This window comes from Fundulus heteroclitus, chromosome 21, assembly GCF_011125445.2.
Source record: "Fundulus heteroclitus isolate FHET01 chromosome 21, MU-UCD_Fhet_4.1, whole genome shotgun sequence".
In the NCBI taxonomy this organism is placed as follows: domain Eukaryota; kingdom Metazoa; phylum Chordata; class Actinopteri; order Cyprinodontiformes; family Fundulidae; genus Fundulus; species Fundulus heteroclitus.
This window is the reverse complement of record NC_046381.1, coordinates 13,701,458-13,723,942: the sequence shown is the minus strand read 5'-3', so window position 1 is coordinate 13,723,942 and position 22,485 is coordinate 13,701,458. Positions and strand designations below refer to the sequence as shown.

The window sequence follows — 22,485 nt, the reverse complement described above, 5'->3', positions numbered from 1 at the left end:
GGTGAGAGGCTGAGACTGCTTTTATTCAAGAACTAGTGCAAATGCTAACAAGAGACATGACTAACTAGACATGACGTTGTTATAAAAACACGTTTTGTGGAATAAAATGTGGTCAATGCAGTTTATTAAATTGTAGTCAGTTTTATTAAATAACTGCATGCGTTCTGGTCATCATGTCTGTGTAAAACATCGTAGGGCAGCCATATCTAAGGCACCAGCCCTTGGATTCAGGAGGAGTTCACAAAGGCACATAAACCAACACATTGCACTAAATAGACAAGATGATTCCCATTTAGGAACATAAAAATAACAACAGACTAGGCATTGGCTGGCATGAGAGGGTCACAGCATAATAATCTTTAGAAAAAAGAAATTTATTTTCTGTTTATCGGAGTGTTAAGACAACAACAACGTGCAAATCTAGAGGTTTTCAAGACCAAAAAGCTCATATTTTAGCAACATTTTGACATTCTTATAGAGAAATACTTGGAGCCTTTGTGTTTTGTTCTGGAAATATTTCCAACATGCCGAGTTTGTGGTTTCTCTATGCGACGGACAAGTTTAGTGGCCTTTTTTTTTTAACAGCTGTGTGGCAGAGAGAAGCAAAATGTCTGGCAATGGGAGTGCTATGATATTCTATGCACTTCTATAGCACTTTTTGAGGTATCTCATGAAAAAGACTTCAGACTTTATGTAAACCATGGCAGAAATAGTTTTAAAACTGGCTTTTAAAAACCCAAATATTCCTTGATACCTGTAACCAGCCCATGCCTAGTACACATCCCTGCAATAATTAGATTTATATACATATATATATAGCTATATAGATATATATAGTATAAGACAGCAAACAGGCTTAAATAGGAGGCGACCTCACTTCCGTTCAGTTCTTTCTGAGAACTCCCCGGCGTTTACAGCTCGATCCTCCTCATTCCACAGAGATCACATCAGCATCGCATCATGATTCAGGTGACCAAGTACTCCACTCACACCAAGCAATAGCTTCTAATAACCCGGGACAGTGACGAGTGGGTCATTGATTTGCATTCTGACTGAGAATGCGCCAACTACAGGTTACTCAAGTGCGATCCACCAGAATTGACAAAGACTCCTGGATAAGTGTTGAAACATTTTCAGAAAGAACTGAACCAAAGGTCCGGCTGCCTCCGATTTAAGCCTGTTTGCTGTTGCGATGACCCGGATAAGTGAGACTTTGCATATATTAAGGTTTGTTCTACTCAGAAAATCTAGAAAGAAAACACAACGAAGGCACAAATATTTGTTTCTTGACATAATACTACTCAGAGATTGCACAGTAAGTTAGACGCAGGCAGCCGTGTAAAAACTACGATAATTACTCTTCCAGGAGAGAAAAAAAGAACAGTTACAGTTAAATGACTTCCAACTCCTCTCATTCACTCACAGTTTCAATCACGCTCACTTTTGTTACAATACAATAGCTCAAATAAAATATTATGTAAATAAAACACACACACACACAAAAAATAAACAGTCAGAAGGAATCCCACACAAAGTTTTAGTGGACCTACACTTATTCACTGCTCCGCTGCTGAATATTAAGACGCGTCCGTGATTGTGCGAAGGTTTTCTCTCCTACATAATCCTACTGCTGTTCCACGAGCATGACGTGCACAAACAAGCCTGCAGACGCGATGACGTCGCCCCTCTTGGTGAGCAGCGGGACATGCCGATATCCTGGAAAAGAAGGAACTCAATTTCAGGCCTGTCAGCAAAGCAGAGATTGCCCAACACCTCACGTCATGTGATATAGGAAACTTCAAAAAGATAGATGTTTTTTTAAGTGAAATAATCCAAAGTGTTAATAATTTCCTGTCCTTTAAAGACTAATTGACCTCCCTGTGTCTTTCGCACTTATTTATGATTCCTACCGTTCTGAATGCTGGCGAGCGGCAGACAGTACTGCCCGATGAAATCGTTCTGTGACGCGGCGTCGTGGTCCTCCAGCACAAAGCGCAGCAGGGCCAGCTCGGGAACGTGGATTGGAAACTGAAAACTCTCATTCCACGAGGGGTTGAACCCTGCAAAGGAGCAGAATATCATTGAAAAGTTGATTTATTTCAGAAATTCAATTCTAAAAGTGAATTTCAGATTTAATACAATTACGTAATATGTGACCGACGTTAAACGAGGATTGTAAATACAGAAATGTTGTTTTGTGTCTATTTTATGACCTACTGTACAATCATGAGGATGAATGATGACTTAACATTTATCAAGCGGACACCATCCTCAAGGAATTTAAATAAACTGGCTGTTCACAGAGTGCTTCATAAAGCATGTTAATGGTTTAGTTAATGGTTTAGTGGAAGGAAGAATGAAGGTTGAACAATTTTTGGGTTATTAACAGAGAACGATCCTTCAAATTAACCTTTCGTTGTTCTTCTAATCTACCGCGATGTGCCTTTTTGCATCTGTGGGGTTTAAGCTCACCGTTGTTTTCGATGTGGTGCGTCTCTTTACTGCCGTTGTCTGCGGGGACCCCGTGAACTTCCACTCTTACCAGAGGGTCAACGATGGACTTATTTTTGTTCTTGTTCAGTTTAGGCAACTGCTGAGCGGAGATCACCTGTGGGGTCAAAGAGACAAAGGATTCAGAATACAAAATCATCAGTCACTGCTTTGTGCTCATTAGGCAAGGTAAGTTTATCTGTCAAGCACAATTCAGTAACAACACAATTCAAAGTGCTGTACATAAACAGAACATGAGAAAATAAAAAAAAAATACAGAGGAAAGTACATTGCAGTGGAATAGTAGAAGCACGACAAGATAAGTTAGACTACAAACTTAATCTAATGAAGTTCCAATGAACTACGACAGTTTGAATTGAACACTAACGTTTAAAGGCAACTCTAAACAAACAGGTTTTTAACTTTGATTTAAAGAACTCAGGGTTTCGGCACTTTTACAGTCTTATGGGAGTTTGTTCCACATAAGTGAAGCATAAGAACTGAATGCTGCCTCTCCATGTTTGGTTCTGGTTCTGGGTACGCAGAGTAGACTTGAGCCAGGAGACATTAGTGGTCTGGGTGGTTCATACACTGATAACAAGTCAGGGGCGACAGGAGTTAGGGAGTTTGTCCTGTAATTGGTGGGTTGCCGGTTCCATCCCCCGATGTAAAGGCAACCTCGCCTCTGTCAGTCTGCCCCAGGGCGGCTGTGGCTGCTAACATAGCTCACCACCGTCAGGGTGTGAATGGGTGAATGACTGCAGTGAAAAGAGCTTCGGGGGTTGTCAGACTAGTTAAAGAGCTACACAAGAACAAGTCATATACCAAGTCTGTGATGTATTTTGGTGCTAAGCCTTTAAGTGATTTATAGACGTCTATTTTAATGTCTATTTTCTGAGATACAGGGAGCCAGTGCATGGACTTTACTTATAAAAAAAAATAAAAGCTGGAAGGACTGGTGAACATTGCTTTATGTCAAGGGCTATGTTTAGACTGCTGGGCTTGATGCTCAGTTCAGATTTCTTTGCTGAAATCTGATTTTTTTTTTATGTGACTGTTTATACTACTATTAAATGGGACCGTTATCAGACCACTGTCTGAACAGTTCAAGACCGCAAGTGCAGAAAAGAGAAGGAGACGTGATACAGCAGCATGTTGTTTACAGAAGTAATGGTGAATGGAAGTGTTTTTCTACAAGTGTTCAATAAAGTTTTGTTAAAAAAAAAAACGTGGGGAAAAAAGGTGAATACCAGCTGGCATCTCCCCTTATTGGAAAGTTGCTGAGCAATGGGAGCCGGCAATAGTACATCTTTGCAAGACAAACAAGATAAGAAAGAAGCAGCACAGCTATTAACAATTAACCCTAACTGCTACTACTGCATGTGGTTGTGTAGTTGGAGCAAGAAGAGTGATGCGAAAGACGGATAAAATGCGACATGACTGTTCAGAAAAGATTGGTCGTTAATTTTTCCCTGAAGTGTTAACGTAGCCATATGTAATTACATAAAAAAATGTATGCCTCTCTTGTTACAATTCGTACCATTCCAAACTGAAAATAGTCTTAAATGTAAGTTTAAAGACCACCATGTCCTAAATTGATATCAAAAGAAGTAAAACATTCCTGAGGAAAAGTAATTTGCAAATGCTCACAAGAGAGACCTGGGAAAAAATATACTTGCCATTAAAAACCACCCAGCGGACCCCCCTCCCCATATAAGTAATACATTTAGTAATACATTTCCCTTTACAGTAATCTGTATGGATGTGTGTTTGGAGGACGGTAAAAATGTCCTTGTTCTGAGATCAGTAAAGTTGGGCGAAAGTGGGAAGAAAAGCCAAAAATTACTCACAAGTAAGAGTACTGGGACTTCAAATTAATATTCAGGTTTATGAGTTTTGTGCAGTAAAACAACAGGAAATACACCAGACGCGTTCCAGCGCGTCAGCATACGCTCGTCCTGCACTTAGGTTAGCTTTTCATTTTAATCAGTCAATATAGTTACACTAGAAGCATAGTACACGTACATATTTACACTACGCTAAGCCTAAATTAGATTGAAGTTCTAATTTCAGACGTGTATACGCTCCTGTTTGACAGGGAATGAACGGGAATACAACATCCTGTATCAAAGTTCAGTTCTGAAAGTATCCCAAAATAATAGTTGAGTCTCAGTTCGGCCACAAGAAGTCGCCTTGTTGTTGTTGACGCTGCGGATTGATGGGATGCACCCATTTTTGCTGAGCACCCTGCCTTTCCTCTCGCAACACTTCACCGACTAGCAGAAGGAAGGCCAAGGTGCACCTTCTACTTGGTGCTCTTTCCGTATGTTGTTATTTTGTGTGGAACGTACTTTGCAGTGTCTGGTATTAATTTACGATTTTAGAAAAACGCCCGTAAGCCGTGACGCTTATGTTACACGCCCAGCGTATTTTCCCAAAAGTTACTTAAAATACTACACACTTCTGAAACAGAGTCCCCAACTTTGGATGGATGTTTTGTTTAGTTCTGTATTTTCATGTTGTTCACCAAAATGTTCGTGTTTTAAAACCGATGAGGTCACAGCCTCCACCTCTGACAGTTTATACTTCCCATGTATAAAAGAAACGTGTGTTGGGAGGATCACCAAAACCATCTGTAACTCAGGGGCCCACATCCTCCTAACCCTCGCTCTGTGTAACACTGTAACTTGGTGAAAGGAAGTTGCTGTTAATTCTAAAATTTTCTTATGGCATTAATTGGTTGAGAAGCGCTGCTTTAACGGTCTGGATCTCTGATTTGAAAACTCAACCAGCTCGGGCGGTTTGGGTCTGAAGGGAACCAGAGAGGCAGGCCGAGGTAATCTGTGAATCAGCTTTGTGGTACGGAAAATCAGGAACTGAACCTGAAGTTAACTGGATAAACCACTAATCCTATGCAGACGCCTGTTTTGAGACTTTACAAACAGTCAAAACCGTGAATGATTTCCGCCACTATCAAAATAACTCTCACCATGACATGGAGGGTCTTCTGCTGCAGCCACGGCCCTTTGGTGAGTCTGTTCGGATTGAACTGGGACGACAGGCTTCTCTGGAACTGGGGTTTCAGGATGTAGCCGCAAAAACCGTTTGGCATAAAACGACCCTGGTTAAGGTGCATCTCCTTCGAGGGAGTTTGGAAGTTCAGAGCCACTAAAACCAAAACAAACAAAAAAAAACAGGTCAGACATATAATCAGATGAAAGCACTGCTCTTCACTCAGCATGCTGGTGGTTTTAATAGGAAGCATACCGATCTGACAGCCAACGTTCCACATGGGAACGGGGTTGTAGTTGGAGGAGTCCGTCCTGGAGCCGGCGGGGTAGATCCTGGTCAGTTTGTCCATGTTGTGATGGATGAAGGCAGTGGCTGTAAGAACATGTTCAAACGTTTAATGAAGGCAAGTTTAATGCTTTGTAAATCTGGGGCGAGTTCTCTCGGAAAATCAGAGTTTGGATTACAAATAAGACACACCATTAGTCCCGCTGACTCGTAAAAAAGATTGATCTGATTCTAGCACTTAGACGTAGACGCATTTAGATAAAAACAATATATTGTGATTTAATGTCAGACAGTGAGAACAGAAGGGTTACCTGTCGTTTAATACAGTGCGAGTGCTTTTTGGGGAACAGACCGTCTCGTTTGTTACGCTAATGGTGGCCTTTATATAGCTTGTGCAAGTCGTTAAGTTAATACATTCTTCACTGTTCTAAAAAAAACTGGTGGATGGCATACAGTAGTTTCTGAATCTACCTGAAGTCTCAGCCAGGTTGAAGGCTTTGCTCTCCTTCAAAGACGACATTTCATAGAAGGCCTGGCTGTCTTTGGCGTGTTCAAACCCGCCGAAGTGGACGCTCTTACAGTAGATGACGATATCTGACAGCTGTTTGGCGAGTTTGATCTTTGTTTTCTGGAGAACATAAAAAGACGGGAGACAAACATGGCATCTGAGCCTCAAAACAAAACGTTCTCATAGTTTCTTAACAAATAAACCACGTGACTCACCTTTGGCTTTGCTTTCTCGCCATTCTCCTTGCAGTCCGCTGCCTCGTCCTCCTCAGACACGGTGTCTTCCTCTACAGTGTTGTTGTTGGAGAACATGGCGTCCAGCTTGTTCAGCCGTTTCCCCTTGATGAGGAACTTACCCTTCAGCTCCTGAATAGGCAAACACAAAGTATGCTTTTAAGTGTGCAATTTGTAAAGTGTGCCTGCTGAAGAATCCAGAGAATAAGCACATTGTCTTTCTTTTGTACAGACAGAGAGCATGTTAGTGGGTACTCCTCCCAAACAGTGGTGTCATACAGTTCTTTGAAGCTGACCGTGCCACAGGCATCCAATAAACATTGTTGTGCCTCCACCCAACTCCTTGTAGTTAGGTTTTTATCCAATAAATCCAACAAAGAGTACAGCCCATGTCTTTAGTAGAAACTTAGGAGACATTGCAAAACATCAAGGAATCCCAGTTCTTATTGAGTCGGGTCAGGAAAATAACTAAATTTACTGGAAATTTGAATCTTTTACACATCATGGCTAAAACAATTGTTAAAAAAATTTAAATCAATCTGCATGACCACATAAACAATGCATCATCTGCCATGGTTAATGCCCTGTTTGGTCATTTAAACAAGAGTACTGAAAGCATAAATCTTGCAAGTGCTCCTTTGCCCTTTTTGCATGATTCTGCAAAGCTTAGTATAACTGATTCAGATCCTTTTTCTGTGTGATTGTTCACAAATAAATGACAATACAGGCACCAGAATCAATCAACTTGTCGCAACTTACAAGTTTGCAAAAACAGATTATGACTATTATTATAGATTGTTACTAGATCGTTAGTGATGTGCTTTTCAGCTATTAGCCTTTTAGCATTAACATTACTTTTTTTTGTTTTTGTTTTTTTTTTTTCCCTGTAGTTTCTGAGTTCAGAGTCAGAAAAACTGAAGTTGAAACTCCAAATTGGAAAGTTGGCTTGTTTTGCCATTAGTAGGTAAAAGACAGCACAACACCACCACAACAACTAATTTAACTATTCAATAGCTTACGTTAGGTTAGGGTCAATAAAGTGGATGCCAACCAGTCTTAGCGTGAACAGTAATGCGATGAATAAAAAAGTTAGCTCCTAGATTCAGTTCCAGCTCTGCTTTTTTTTATTCTGTCCTCTTCTTTAGTTTTGTTTTAGTTAACAACATTTTGTCTCTGCTTTTTAGAAATACATTCTCGTTTGCTGCCATCTGTGTGATGTCCTTCAATAACCACAGAAAGTTAAACATCGCCACTTTGGGTTAGAGTTATCTATTCAATTGTCTATTTCATTCCAACCTGGAGAAATGTTTTTTTCTTTTTTTACTTTAATCATAGCTTTCTTCCTTTTCTTTCATCTTTAACAGTCTAATATAAACAGAAAGTGAAAATCTGCCATAAATTAGTCCTCCTTTGGTTCTTAGTTTTGAAGGATATTTATAGTCAAGGCTTCACACTGAACAAGAAACTGCTGCTTACGTACCTCTGGTGAGGGGAAGTCGGTGGGTATGGTGTTGCCCAAAGGCTTTGTGACCAAAGCATCACCAAGGATGGAGATCAAGTGATGGGCCATGACTTTTTGTTGTTCCACTGTGCAGTGGTTCTCCAGGGACAGAATCACAGGGTATTCAGATGTCTAGGAAACAGAAGATCCACCATTAACGTAAAAAGCTTTTATACACTCCTACAGGCAATTGAATCATCTCACTTACCTTGAAGGCAAATTCTTTGATGACTCTAATGACATCTTTGAAGAGTATTCTGGATGTGAGAGTGTAGCCATGGTAAATGATCGGCTCTCCGTTGGGTCCATCCCAACAGTCCAGCTCCACACAGCGACAGCTCTTCATCAGAGCCCTGCGAGAAGAGGAAACCCTTATGAGCATCATGTCTGGGTAAGAAAACTGCCTTTGCCCTGCAACACTAAGCGGCTTCCAGTTTTTTACAGAAGCCCTCCCCTACATCGGTCAATTTCCTCAACAACCAGACTCATAAGGTGAGTCAATAATAATTAGTGGATGATCAAGTTTAATGTAAGTATAGATTTTCTGTTATCTATGCAAGAGGAATTATAAGCACGATTGGTCATCATTATTTTCCCTCAGCATTGTAGTGATGGGAGGTATCTCCAATCCAATCCTGAAGAATATGACAAAAGGAAAGCAAATAACGCACCAATAGCTTATGGCCAATGACTGAATCCCATGGAACTACTTGCTTAAGAGTAACTGAAGATGCTTTAAAATTCGATTTCGCTTGAAAAATCTCAGATATGTCGGCGCCAAATTTGAACTGACCCAAAATGCTCTGAATGGCCCACAGAGACAAGGGCCCGCATATTCCTCTCCTTCTACAAGGACAAGCCATTGGAGAGTCTTAGGACGGCGGACTCACTAGAAATAACATGTTTTTTTCCCCCCCAAAAAAATGTTAAACTCATGTGCAACAAAAAGATTAGGTTAAAGATTGCATTGAACTGTGCATCGTGTAATCAAGAAATCAACTGCATAATCAACTGAGAAATGTCAGGCCTAAAAAAAACTAAAAAAAAAACTCAGTCAGCAGATTAAAACCCTGAATGTTTTCTACCTTTCACTTGACACGTTGCATTGCTTACTTTATGTAGGCCTCTGTGCTGCTGGGCCCTTTGAGTTGGTCTTCCAACAGGTAGGTGTTGTGCGAGGATGAGATGAAGTAGTGACTGAGCGGCTGACTCATGTCCTGATAAACCGCTGAGTGAGCTGGGTTGAAAATGGACCCATCCTCGTGGTTGAGGTACATGAGGAAGCCGTCTTTAGTCATGTGCTTCTTCTGCTTTGCTGGGGGGGATGAGTACAGCGAGGTGAATTAACACTTGAAACCAGTGAAGGTTCACCCATTAAAAGACGAGCGATCCAAGCTAAGCACCTGTTTCATCCGGTTCATATTTCTCGATCAGCTTTAGCGCGCTCGCCGTGGTGGCATGCTCCCTCTGCTCGTTCAGCAGGAAGTTCTGCAGGTCGCTGGTGCTCATCTCCCCCTCCGTCTGAGCATAGTTGTTATAAATCACGTCTACCTCCTCGCGCTGTGTCAGGAGGTCGTAGAATTGCTTGATCTCCAGGTCTTCCAGCGTACCCGAATTTGACGTGTCGCATTTCTGCGTAGAAACACCACGGGAGTTTGATCAGCTGCTAAACGTCTTCATTTGGTTTATAAATTTGGTTTTTAAAAATAAAATTGTGCTCAAGAGAATCAATCGACGAAGAGCCATTTGAGTGTGGCACACCTTAAATATGTCGGCTGCATAAGCGTCGTCGACTTGTATGTTGATCTGTCTCAGGAAGTGCTTCACCTCCTTCAGGGTCATCTTGTTGTCGTTGTTCTTGTCTGATTTCCGCATGCAGTTGATGATCCAGCTGGTATGCAGATGTAAGGCTTTGGTTTACACAGAAGAACAAACGCTACAAAGAATTGGCAATCCTTTTAAAGCCCAGATCCCAAGATATGCACCATATGTATGATGTATAAAACCCTGAACTAAAATAAAGACATTAATAAACAATATTATGCTTCTGGGCCTTTAAATGAGCAAACAGACATATCTGAAGACATATTTCACTGATTTTTCTAAAAGTTTCATAAACTCAGGATTTTGTTGACTTTAGTTGATGAGACAATGACATGTTTGGTTGAGTGAGTTTTCAATTTGTTGTAGTTGTTGATGGAGCTGGTTCTGTTGTGGTCACCATGTAGTAAAATGAGAGATCTTCAGCACTATGCGGTGCAATAAAGGTTGTAGAAAGCAGCTTTTACCGATCATAATTTTAAGAGTCTTTCTTACACTGAAAACGAGCTCTGTAAATATAATTTATTCCTATGTATTTTCCTCAAATCAGGACTCACAAGATAGACAATTTATTTCTCAAAGAGCTTCATAGTCTGATTGTGGCCTGATAGTAAAACACAAAAAAAGGCTTTTGGTGAATCTCACCCCCAAAAGTATATGGATATTTATTGTATTTCAAGTGACTGAATGTCAATTTGCCACACGTCCATTAGCCGTTTTCCATCTCAAACTACAACCTCTCACCATTACCTCCACTTTTAGGTATTTTGACTTTGAAAAACATCTAGGGCTAAAACAAATGACTTCTCAAGTCATTCTCAAGCAATAATCTGTCGCCTCCATTTTTTTTGTCCAAAGATCATTCATACACTTGAAATATTTAAGAGTACAGTACTTTGTTTTTGACCAGCGTGTCTCTTCTGACTTGAAGTGATATTAACGTTTCAGTCCTGTGAAAGCAGCCAAAGATTAGGGTGATGGCAAGGAGGCATTTCAACCTAATCACCTCAGATAAAAAGAAAATCTAAATACCAGTGCCATGTAAAAGCTGGTCAGCAATTACAAGAAAAGTTGTGATGCCAATAGAGATTTTTCCGCTGAGAGGGATATTAATCAGTTTTAATGTGCTATTTTTTTCAAAAATGGGAAAAGGATTTATTTTTTTCAAAAATGTTTTTCATTTTAGATTGTTTTGATATCTTTTGACAGGTTTCAATCTCATTTCTTATCAGAAACAAACTTCTGATTGAATGAAAACCAAAATGTGCCTGGGGTATCAATAATTCACATCATATCTGATTACAAGACTAAACAAGTAATTATTTGACAGAGTACATGATTAAAATATTGGCAATCTGTACACCTGACGAAATCCAAAACCCAACAGAACCTACAGGTTGTGAAAAAAATCCCCGGTTGCATGTGCATAAAACCTGAATCCTTGGCAAAGACCCGTTTTATACCAGGGGAATGAACGCCCCTGTTTTGGGCATTCATTCCCCCCAGCCCAAAACAGATCGCACCAATCACAGCGCGGGAGGAGGGACTTTACGATGCGTCAGTGGCATAGTTACCCATAATGCAGCAGTGCTTTTCTGTTAACATAAAGGTCAAGATACATATGGAGATTTTTGTTGCTTGGTGCCTTGGAAGATTAAGAAAGTGCACATGAGTACAACATGTATCCTCTGATTGTTTTTTAGACAAAAGCATCAAAAAGTTGTTCACCGGAGAGTTTGCTCGATTGGCACGACATGTTTCACAAACTGCACATTGAAAAAACAGGGCGCGTCGCTTGGAGTTTTTTGCATCACATCTGTAGTTATCCAGTTGGTTCTAACCTGACGGCGCTGACCCTGTTAGGCCCGTCTTTGCTCTACCAGCTCCTTGACAGACTGATACGCGGATTGGACGGCGTGGGTCAGTCTGGCTGGCCGGGCTAGTTTTTTAAAACCAAATGCTGATTGTGTGAAATACCGAGTTGACCGTCATCGGATCCTGTTATCTTTATATTTTTTTCACTTAATGAAAGAAAAACACTTTGAAATAAAATCCCATTAAGGATACTGTTCACTCTTCTGCTGCTTGTTGAGGTTGTGCATGTTGTTAATCAGCTTCTCCAGGCTGGTGACCCACCGATGGGCCTCCTCCTGAGAGGTGGCCATGAAGTCAAGGTTCTTCTTGTGTCCCCTAAATATGATAGAGAAGCACTTCTCTTCCTCGCTGGCGTTGGTGTACTTTTGGAGCCCGTCAGACTGCCGGCCCTTGCGCACAGACTCGATGTCATCGATGAGGACTGTTTGGAGAAAGCGGGACACGGTGTTAGAACCTGGATTTAGGAATGACTATATGTTCAGGAAGACTGAACTTTGTTTATAAGTTGAACTTTCAAACTTACATCAGGACAGAGTTTTGGGGACATAAATTCATTTGCAGAAGTAAAATACTTTCTAAAGCATTTGGGACATCGTGCAAAACAAATTATTGCAAAGTTATCCAACAATGATCGGTTTATTTATAATTTGAGGTCTGCTTTGAAACGTTTGGGACCCATCAGCCATCCTTATCACCTGATTCACAATCCTTCCGGGAACACGTCATTATCTTGTTGCGACAGACTACTTGTCTCAGTGGTTACAACAAAACTTTTTTTTTTTATGTCTTATCCACTGGATAAGGCTTTTGTGTCTGAGGGAGGTCCCTTTTGTGGCCTCTCACCACAAAGTGTTTGAGAAAAAACACACGGCTCCAAGAAGTTAGACCCCACCTCAATGTGGGAAAGGTTTTGTTGTCAAACAAATCCAAAGAAAGGTGAGAGTAAAAATAGTAATGATGCAGGGTGTATGAATAACACAATAAGCAGAAAGATGTTATGGGGCTCAACAGAACGATTGGAGTCTGCAAAGGTGAGTGATGTAGTGCACACAAACAGATTTGACCTTTCACCTTCCACAGCTATTTTTCCTCAGTGTCCCTTCAAAATGTCCTGGACCTTTTAGATTGAGCCCCAAAAACCTTATCCTACACAATTAGGGTCTCTGGGCACAGACAGACTGGTAATCTGTCTATTCTGGAGAAGTCCATATCGGCCATCCTGGTTCAGCTAACAAAAAAAAGTAAAATTTACCGCCTCCGGTAGCAAACAACAGCAGAGCTCCTTTGAGACAACAATATTCAAAATAACTTAAAAACACACAACAGAAAAATACTTTAGAGATACATAGCATGAATAAAAGAATAATTAAAGTAATAAAATTGCGTTGTGCTAAAACAAAACAACCCCACATAATTCTTTGAAAAGCCATCGTAAAAACCTTGCATTATTGCAATGCACAGCTGTTTAATAACTATACCTATTGTTATACTGACATGCATGTGGACACGGGCTCTTTAAAATAGTACAAGGGTCATTTAGTGGACCGAAAATGCTTTGATTTATCACCAGTGTGACCCAGACAACATGCACCGAAGGTCTCTGCACATGCAGATTGTTTCGGCCCTTACACTGGAGGCCAGCTCTTTTGTTGAGCAGCTTAATGTACGGAAGAGCATGCACCAATGGGCATGATGTAATCACACCAAATGGCCACAACCGACCTTGTGGCAAAAACAATATTAACTGCAGCATCAGCTACAATGCCAAATCACATATTTGGGCTAAATTTGGATCTTGCCTCTAGATTTGTATCCAGAAAAATAAGTAGGCTACTCAGTACAAAATTACATCTTATTTATATAGCACCTTTCGTAGCTAAAAAAAAAAGACCTTTCTAATTTACAACATACTAAAAAAGACAAAAGAACAAATTACATACATAATGTAATACAAATATTCAACAGTAATTTAATTGACCTAATGGAAAATGTTTGAATAAGCATTAGAACAGGAGTGATCAGTGATTCAGTGAACTGTCTTGTTGCAGAGTTTTTAGAAAAATTAAAAGCAACCCCCCCCCCCCAAAAAAAAAAAAAGTTAACAAACATCTGGACTTCAGTTCTCGTAGTTTAAGACGTTTCACTCTTCATCCAAATAAGAGGGGATCGAGCACAAACCTCTAAGAGTTGCATCGGGATGTTGTTTCTGGTGTGGTTGTCGATCATCTGAAGCCCCCAGGTTCCCCTGCTGATTCTGTTTTACCTCGTATTGTTTAAAGAGGTTTTTTTTTCTGTTCTTGGTCAATCTGTTCTGGTTTTTATCAACAACATTCTGGCCTCAGATGTGGTCCTTAAATGTTAAAACAGGCAACAGTGCAACCACTGACCAAAAAATGTTGCCTTGCTCCCACTTTGCCTTCGACACATTAGTCTTATTTCAAAGGTTCACTTTTTCTCTAAGATTTTGGAGAAACCTGTTTCTAACCAATTGGAAGCATTTCTGTGTCCCGATCCCCAGGTGTTTGATTATTATTAGTTTCTGGAGGTTGTACGTTTTTTTTCACCTTTTAGTCTTGCTTATTTATCTGTAGATTCTGTTTATTGCTTTTTACTTTCTATTTGTCAATTAGGTTCATCTTCATTTAGTTAATTAGTTTGTTTCTGTTAGATCTTTGTTTCTGTGCCTGCCTTCTGTCTTCCGTTAGTTATTTGTGGGTTTATTTAGTCAGAGAGTTTGTTTATTCTTTGTGGTTTTCGTACTTTTATTAGATTGTGTTCCCTCCTTGCTCCCACAATATCTCTCCCCCTCCTCAGCTCATCACCTTTATTTCAATCACCTATTGCTTGTCTCCTTAATTAATTTCACCTGCTCTCCTGATTTCTTCTACATCCTTCACTTCCTATTTAAACCACAGGTTCATCTTCCTCTTTCTCCAATCATCTTTCCGTTCTGATTTTTAGTTCCTGGCCCTTGTCTTCGCCTACCCAGCCTGTAAATTTTATGTTTTATTTAGAATAAATCATCATCCACTCATGCATGCATTTAGGCCCATCAACAACCTTACTAAACAGGACAATCTGGAGGAAAATGAGGTGTTCAATGTGTTACTGTCTGGCTTTCAACGTCTTCTCAGCAGAGCATCTGCATTGTTGAGAGTTTTTAATGACAGATTCAGGAAACCATGCAATCTGGTTCTCTTAGATTTATCAGCTGCTTACCCTACAGTAGACAATTAACTTTCTGATCTCCCACTTGGAACACCAGTCATGTTTACATACACAAGATAGAAATGTATTTGGATTAAAAAAAAAATCAGATTGTACTGTTTATACAGGCACACATTCAATTAATCCGATCATAATGTGCATTTATATGCACCTTGCTTTATTCAGAACAGAACAACTCTGACATGCACAGTTATCAAATTTTCCTAAAAAACACAGAAGAACTTCCATCTTTGCTGAACAACAAAAAATAGCAAACAAAGCAGTATTATACGAGTTTGTTTGTATTCCGAGCGCCCAGGCTGGACTTGCACCAGCTGCTAATTACGGTTGAAATGTTACTTAATAAATAAAAATGTTGAGCACTTTGAATCGTCTTGTTACTGAAAAGTGCTATATAAATAAACTTAATGTTTCGAATAGAAAGGTTGTATCAGGAACCCTGACAGTTTTACTTCCCCAACGTATTTCCGCCACTCAACAACGCGGAAATACGTCACATTTACGGTGGGTGCACATGCACACTCGTGTCAGTTTGCCACATTTGGAATAACTTCATACTGACAAGCGTTTACAAGCATGCTGATCAAATTATCAATTAACCATTTATTCTGATTATTTTTGTCCATGTAAACATAGCTATTGTGTAGGTGTCCGGGGTACGGCACAAAGGTGGTTCAGATTGTATCTGGCTAATATAGACTTTGCTATCGACTAAATGATCCTCTTCTGTTTTGCTGTTGTGTTGGGTACCGCAGGGCTCGGTTCTCGGACCTCTACTATTTTCCCCCGTATCTCCTGCATAAGGTTGTTTTTCATTGTTATGCTGATGATACTCACATTTATGTGCCCTTTAAATAGAAGGATGATTACTGCATGCAAGGTTTAAATAAATGTCTTGAGGAGTTAAAAGCATACATGGCTTTTAATGTTTACATTTTTGATAGTAATTAGACTGAGATGAGGATTTTTAGTTCAAATGTCATTAGTGGGTCTTCTCACATAGATGTGCGCTGTCTGGCAGATTATAGAAAGCCATCGTCACAAACATCGGCTATAAAATGGAGTGACTTTTTAAATGGATGAGGCAACTGGCCAAGATAAAAAGCATCTTGACAAAATAAGACTTCAAAGCATTAATCAATACCTTTGTTAAAACTTAGCTGGATTACTGTAATTCTTTGTGCCTTGGAGTGAGCAAGTCATCCTTATTGCTCCATTTTTAACTGGATTGCAGAGGGTAGAGCATATTATTAAACAACCTCTCCACAAACATATGGCTCAACACAACAGAGCCAGCGTCTCAGGACAAGACTCAGCTGTCCACCTACACGTCAGGCACAAGGGACACTATTTTGATGATCAAATTGTTCACATTTTGGATGGAAAAGATGGAAAAAAAAAACATTTTAAAGAGGAATTAAGGAAGCAATGTACGTCAAAAGAGACAAAACAACTGTAAACGTGGCAGCAGACCTTAGATTTCAGCTTTCAAAAAGCTACAGTCCAGCATTCAGTCTGATGCCAAGAAAGTTTCAGAATAATTCACACGTCATGTGTGTGACCCAAAACCTCTCATAAGCTAGTCTAACAATGGCGCTAACAATGGCCTACAGTTAGGCGAGGCCTGTGTGCACGTTCAATACACCCCTACAGCTTTAAAATCTTTGAACTTCTCCATCGCTAGCTTTTAAGAAGAGCTAAATGTCTTCAGCTAAGACATTTGTAGCTTAAACATGAATCAACCATGATCAGGTTTGTTAATTACATTGGTAAGAAGAACCTCCACACTTCACACCTGATCACTGGGGACAGAACCCTAACTCTGATGCAGATCTAGAGACATTTTGAAACAAGAATGGCTTGTTTTTCTGTCTCTCTTATTCAGAGTAAACATGGATTAGTATTTGCAGTCTTGTTGTAGTTTTAAACTGACAGATTTTCCTTTTAAATGTAGGTAAAAACAGAGCTTGCTTACACGCACCCACCCCCCACCCACCTCACTCCTTTTAATCTCTGTACTTTTGAGGTGGGTTGACACTTCCTCTGTCAACAAGGAAATTCATGTCAAGAAATACCGCATAAAGATCAGCTTGTGGTGTTGTTGTTTCTCTCGGTTTTTTTAATATCTGTTGTTTTTCTAAGCTCGGGAATTTGGGGCAGAGGTTATCAGCACTGGCAGCACTGACTGTCGCTGGGAAAGGAGGGAAACCTGAGCCCCTAAAGACCCATTGAAACGTTTGCACATTCATACTCTGACAGTCGATCACAGAACCACAAGTGGGGGGGGGGGGGGATCTGAAGAAAATAACTCAGACAGGTATGCATGTGGTCAGCAATATTTTTTTTTCTATTTTGACTCTCGCCCCCACCAAAGTGAATACGTGAGATGTTTCCACTCTGTCACCGACATTTCTCACATATTCGCCTGTGGAATTTGAGGGCTGTGTCCGTGTATGTGTGCGACTGAGCAACGAAGCAAGAAGCTATTGTTAAGATCTGAAAGGAGTGCCATTAGTTGACACAATAACAGCCAATGGGTGTGCAGTCGGGGAGGAAGTGAGGCGAACTGGCCATGGTGGTTATCTTTAACAAGACTAATCTCTTTTTGTGAATTGCACATACAATAAGAAGATGAAACTCACAGGTTTTGTCTCGTTTCCAGAATTTCTGAGACGGGTAGCCCATGGTCCTGCAGTCTTCCATCAATTTAAGGAAGCGGTTCTTGTGCCACGATCTTGAGCGAACCTTGATGAGGTCTCCACCTTTCAGCAGGAATTGAAGGTCCACGTCCCCTTCCAGACCTGGAGGATATTGGACGTTGTTAGAAAACATCAAACAAACAAACTGGAGAAGCAAAAACAAATATGTATGTATGCATGTATGCATGTGTGTATTGTATATATATATATACAGTGTTGGGTAAGTTACTTTAAAAATGTAATCCGTTACAGTTACAAGTTACTTTGTTTAAAATGTAATTGTAGTGTAACTTTTTTGATTACTTTTAAAAAGTAATGTAACTAATTACTTTGATTACTTTTTGATTACTTTAAGGTTTTAATGAGTATCGACCCATGTTCAACATTTAATTTTTGAGAACTGAATGTGAACCTTAAAAAAGCGGAATTGGGAATTGACACTTGTATGACTATTCCTGTATATCCATCAGTAGTTAAAGGACAAGAGTCAGCAAATACAAATTCTGCCCTGTAAAACAATGACAGCACAATTGTTGCTGTATGATCTGAAGCCCCATTTGGAGCTTTTAAACAGGCTTTGAAAAACTTTGATAATTTGCTGCTGTAATTTTATAGATTTTTTAGAATAAAAAGCTAGCAGATGTGCATGATCAAAAATAACAAATACAATTATAGAGAATTCAGTATTGTAAGAAAGCCCACACTGTTTCTGGATAAATACATTATTGTAAGAGTTAAGTTCTGTTCCGTTTTCTGCCTTTTTCGTTGTAAAACTGAAATGTCCCATGCTCCTGAATGCACCATAGCTTTCCGACGCTCACGAACGCAACACTGTGAACGCTGAGCTGTGCAGACGCGCGTTTGATTTTCCGCTTAAGACAAAGTTTTGCAGTTTCACAACACACGTCGGCTCTCACGGTTTATTGTTGTGTGTGAATAACAAGAGGTGGCTGTCAACAAGCTTGAAGGCTGTCATTTTTGATGCGCTGCTTGAGCTGAAATAAAACCGTGAAACATCCGCTCGCTTGCTGTTCTTTCAGAAGGCTCCACCAGCACAGGATGGATCATCAGAGTGATAGAGACAAGGAGCCGTAGCGGGAAACGGCGATACAGGGCGCGAAGCAATAAAAATATCATTACATATTTCGCAAAGGTTTTTCTTTATATTTTTAAAAAAATGTAACTAAATTTGTAATTCTTAATATTTTCGGAAGTAACTGTAACTGAATTACATATTTTCTCATTGTAACTGTAACGAATTACAGTTACTCTTTTTTGTAATTAAATTACGTAACGTCGTTACATGTAATCCGTTACTCCCCAACACTGTATATATATATATATATATATATATATATATATATATATATATATATATATACACACATATATATATATATACACACATATATATATATATATATATATATATATATATATATATATATATATATATATATATATAACAATCAGCTTCAGACCACAGCTTGAAAGGTACACTGAAGAAACATGCATCACGACCCTTATGACAGCACTTTGTTTTGTCACAGCGAGAAAAGAGCTTCCTTAGTTCAATGGGGAGAAGGAGAAAAAACATTGACCACCACTACAGTGTATGGACAGCTGCCGATCAGACGTGGGTTTTTAGATACAGAAACAGTCTGTTGCTTTCTCACAGTGAGAAAGCAACAGACTGTCAAAGGCCAGATACAGATAAATTAGACAGTTAAAACTACATCAAAAGTTGAAAATATGCCCTTGTTTTTGTTGCCACCCAGTCTTACGATATTATCGGGCACTCTCTCCCTGGGATGAAGTGGAAATGTAATGTATGTGCTTCATGTGAACTCAAGGCATGGCTGCTAAATACAATAATGAATCAGTAACCGATATTTGCATTTTTTTCCTGTATCTGTATCAGCCGATACGCATGCACATATCGGCCGATACCGATATAGGAAAAAAATGCAAATATCGGTCGGCTGATACATCGGTCGACCTCTGTTTTTCAGCCTTCTAGTTTTTTTCTTGCATTCCTTTTCCCTTGGAGTCTTGTGTTTGTGTCCTTGTATCTCTGTTCAGCTCCATTCATGTATGAAGTAAGGTGTGTTTTTTTTTTCTGCACCAGGTCCATCCTAAGATCTGCGCCACGACACAAACGCCATATTCAAAGACCGAAAGAATCCAGATATGCTGAGAGGGAAAAAGCTGATTCACCTTTCAGGCCATCGCTATGAAAGACACTCTAACTACAGCTCTGTGGCTTCCTTAAATTCTATGCCACTGCACAGGCAGAAAAGCCTTCAATTGGGACCCGCAGCTGGAATGAAACACTTTTGTATGCCTGCATCACATCTTGCATGTGCAAACTTGCCAGGTCAGGGCAGATTTTTTTGATTTCTTTAAACAGATGGAGTTGCAACACACTGCAGAGCGTGCAGAGACAAAGCTGTTGTTATATAGGGGGAAAAAATTCCCAGACTACTTGCTTCTCAAAGTTATTGTGTATAAATGAACATTGGATTGGTCATTTATAAGGACTCTGTTGAATAGATAAAACAGTTGTTTGAATGTAGGTGTTTGTTTAGAATGTATAGGGACTGCTAGCAACACCACTGGTGAAAGATTTAATAATCAAGGTTTACTTTGTCTATGGGGCATGAATGGTGGACGATGCAGCTTCTGTTAAAGTCATGTGACTTTTTGATTTGCAAAAAAGAGACCACTTGGGTCCATCATGAAACACTTTAAAGGGACAATGTGTAACTAATTTGGCATTTAATTAGCAAACATCAAGTATTGCTTTTATAAATATATATTCTGGCACAGTCTAATGACATCACATCAAAAATTAAAGCGTTCTCATTACTTAGAATTAGTAGTTTATAAATACATAGGTGTCGTGCAACCACCATGTTGCGTCGCCATTTCTGATTTCAGTAGCTGAAAGGGGCCAAACATAGGGCTGGACGATATAGAAAAAAAGCTTATTGATTTAAAAAAAAATGCATATTGATCGATATCGATAATTATTGAAAATATTTAAAACCATATTTTATGTGCAGCTCTGCCTGGACATTTTATGATATTGCTAAATGATTTGATTTAAAGAACACAAACACAGAATTCCAATTAAATCTTTATTCAACCAACTTTTTTAACCATAACAGATTTTTTTTAAAGAAAAATAACTTAAGAGAACTGAGTTATGTTATTAAATACTGACAAAGAATAAACTAAAGTGACCAGAAAAGTGACCAAAATAAATATACCAAATAAATAAATAAAATAGCCTATTTAGGTGGGAATAGTACACTAGTTACTTCTCAGTTTTCATAATTGAGAGGCTGATGCAGGGCTGAGGTCCAAGGTTGCGGCGTGGGAAGACACAGACTGCAGCTCATTTTTCACTGATTCTCAGGCACTCGTTGCTCAATTTAGGGAGCGCTGTTAGAGAAAAACTTGCGTCCCTGAAACTTTATATCTCAGATCAAGAGTGGCGAGTAGTTGTTTGAAGCCAGATTTTTCAGCTGCAGACAACAGCAGCGTGTTCCTCACTATGAAGCATGTTACTGCATGCGTGATGTCCTTATGCGGCTTGGACGCTTTGTCATTTTATCACAGAGAAGGGAGCCCAGTTTAGCTGCTGTACCTGCTTTGTTTTGGAAGAAGTTTCATAAAATTCCTAAGAAAATGACGCGGAGTCGCGCGGGGCTAAAACGGCTCGCGCTGCTGCGTGTGAGCGGCTGAGCGGCTTACGTGATGAAACAAGTTGGTTGCGTTACCAGACTTTGTTTTTACCGGTTTAAATCTGCAGTACTGTTTAATACAAGATGTGTTTAGTGACAGTCAAAGCTAATTATAGTGTTTATCTGTATAGAAGTGTATCTGTATCTGTGTTCCTTGCAAATTTTACAAATCACTGGTTTATTTCTGTCAGACTGGCGAACTAGTAAAACCCCGTTTTGGGACAGTTTTCCCCGCTGCTCCTTGCTGCGACATATTCACGTGCTCTGTGTTGTGGTTTGAGAGCGCGGCGCTTTGTGACGGAGTGCCTGGGTCCGCGATTACGATTGGTTGACAGGAAGTAGTGACTGTAGCATCAACTAATATGATAGGCTGAAAGGAAGGAAGGAAGGAAAACTGTTTGTATATCGAACATTTATCGACCCTGTTTTTTCCTGTCGCACCCCACGTCTATCGATCGATTTATATTGTTATCGAATTATCGTCCAGCCCTAGCCAAACATACACGTTTTTACTATCTGTCTTCTACATGAAGACATGCTGTCAGCGGAGGATGATTATAAACAAGCAAAGACGACCGTAGATCATTCTATTTGCAGTTTTCTGCTGAAATGGAGGACCATCCATCCTCTTTGCCCAGCGACAGAGAAGATAAAGTAACCAAGAAAAGAAAAAGAAGTAATAACCAAGAGAAAAGGAGAGTCTATATCGGCGCAGCTATTACTACCAGGTGGAGACAATTCATGAGGGAGCAGGGATTTAAAATGGATGCCAGGTTGCAGACTTTTCGTTGGACAGGTAAGTTAATTCAATGTAACAGTGAAGTTTATTTTTGGCATCAGGTTAGATCCAGGGCAGTGTTGACACATTTATGATTCATTCATTTACTCTCTAGTAGTTATTACGTGCTTAACGGCGAGGTTGCTTGTAATTCATTTAGCGCATCACTAGATAGTGCGGCAGTGTGAAAATCTTACACAATGGGGCTTTTTGTACCCAAATTGTACCCAAAGATAGCGTACAATTTGTAACATATTTATAACATGCCTTTCCCTGTGTGGAAGTAAACAGTTAAATTATAAACTT

The 22,485-nt window shown here is 39.7% G+C and overlaps 1 protein-coding gene across 2 annotated transcripts in view; it reads right to left on the bottom strand.

Moving 5' to 3' along the window:
• Positions 1–2: 2 nt before the first annotated feature.
• The window catches only part of plcd1a (phospholipase C, delta 1a), a 30,251-nt gene continuing 7,768 nt past the window's right edge, over positions 3–22,485 (bottom strand). For both annotated transcript variants that reach the window (XM_012880184.3, XM_012880183.3), the window contains exons 2-15: positions 17,596–17,754; positions 11,918–12,146; positions 9,791–9,920; positions 9,433–9,661; positions 9,143–9,344; positions 8,238–8,382; positions 8,009–8,161; positions 6,511–6,660; positions 6,259–6,415; positions 5,758–5,874; positions 5,480–5,658; positions 2,473–2,608; positions 1,911–2,060; positions 3–1,716 (exon numbers count right to left, since the gene is read on the bottom strand). In XM_012880184.3, the coding sequence (XP_012735638.2) occupies positions 1,625–1,716; positions 1,911–2,060; positions 2,473–2,608; positions 5,480–5,658; positions 5,758–5,874; positions 6,259–6,415; positions 6,511–6,660; positions 8,009–8,161; positions 8,238–8,382; positions 9,143–9,344; positions 9,433–9,661; positions 9,791–9,920; positions 11,918–12,146; positions 17,596–17,754 (2,228 nt within the window). In that variant the 3' untranslated portion in view covers positions 3–1,624. The remainder of the gene's footprint in view (positions 1,717–1,910; positions 2,061–2,472; positions 2,609–5,479; positions 5,659–5,757; positions 5,875–6,258; positions 6,416–6,510; positions 6,661–8,008; positions 8,162–8,237; positions 8,383–9,142; positions 9,345–9,432; positions 9,662–9,790; positions 9,921–11,917; positions 12,147–17,595; positions 17,755–22,485) is intronic.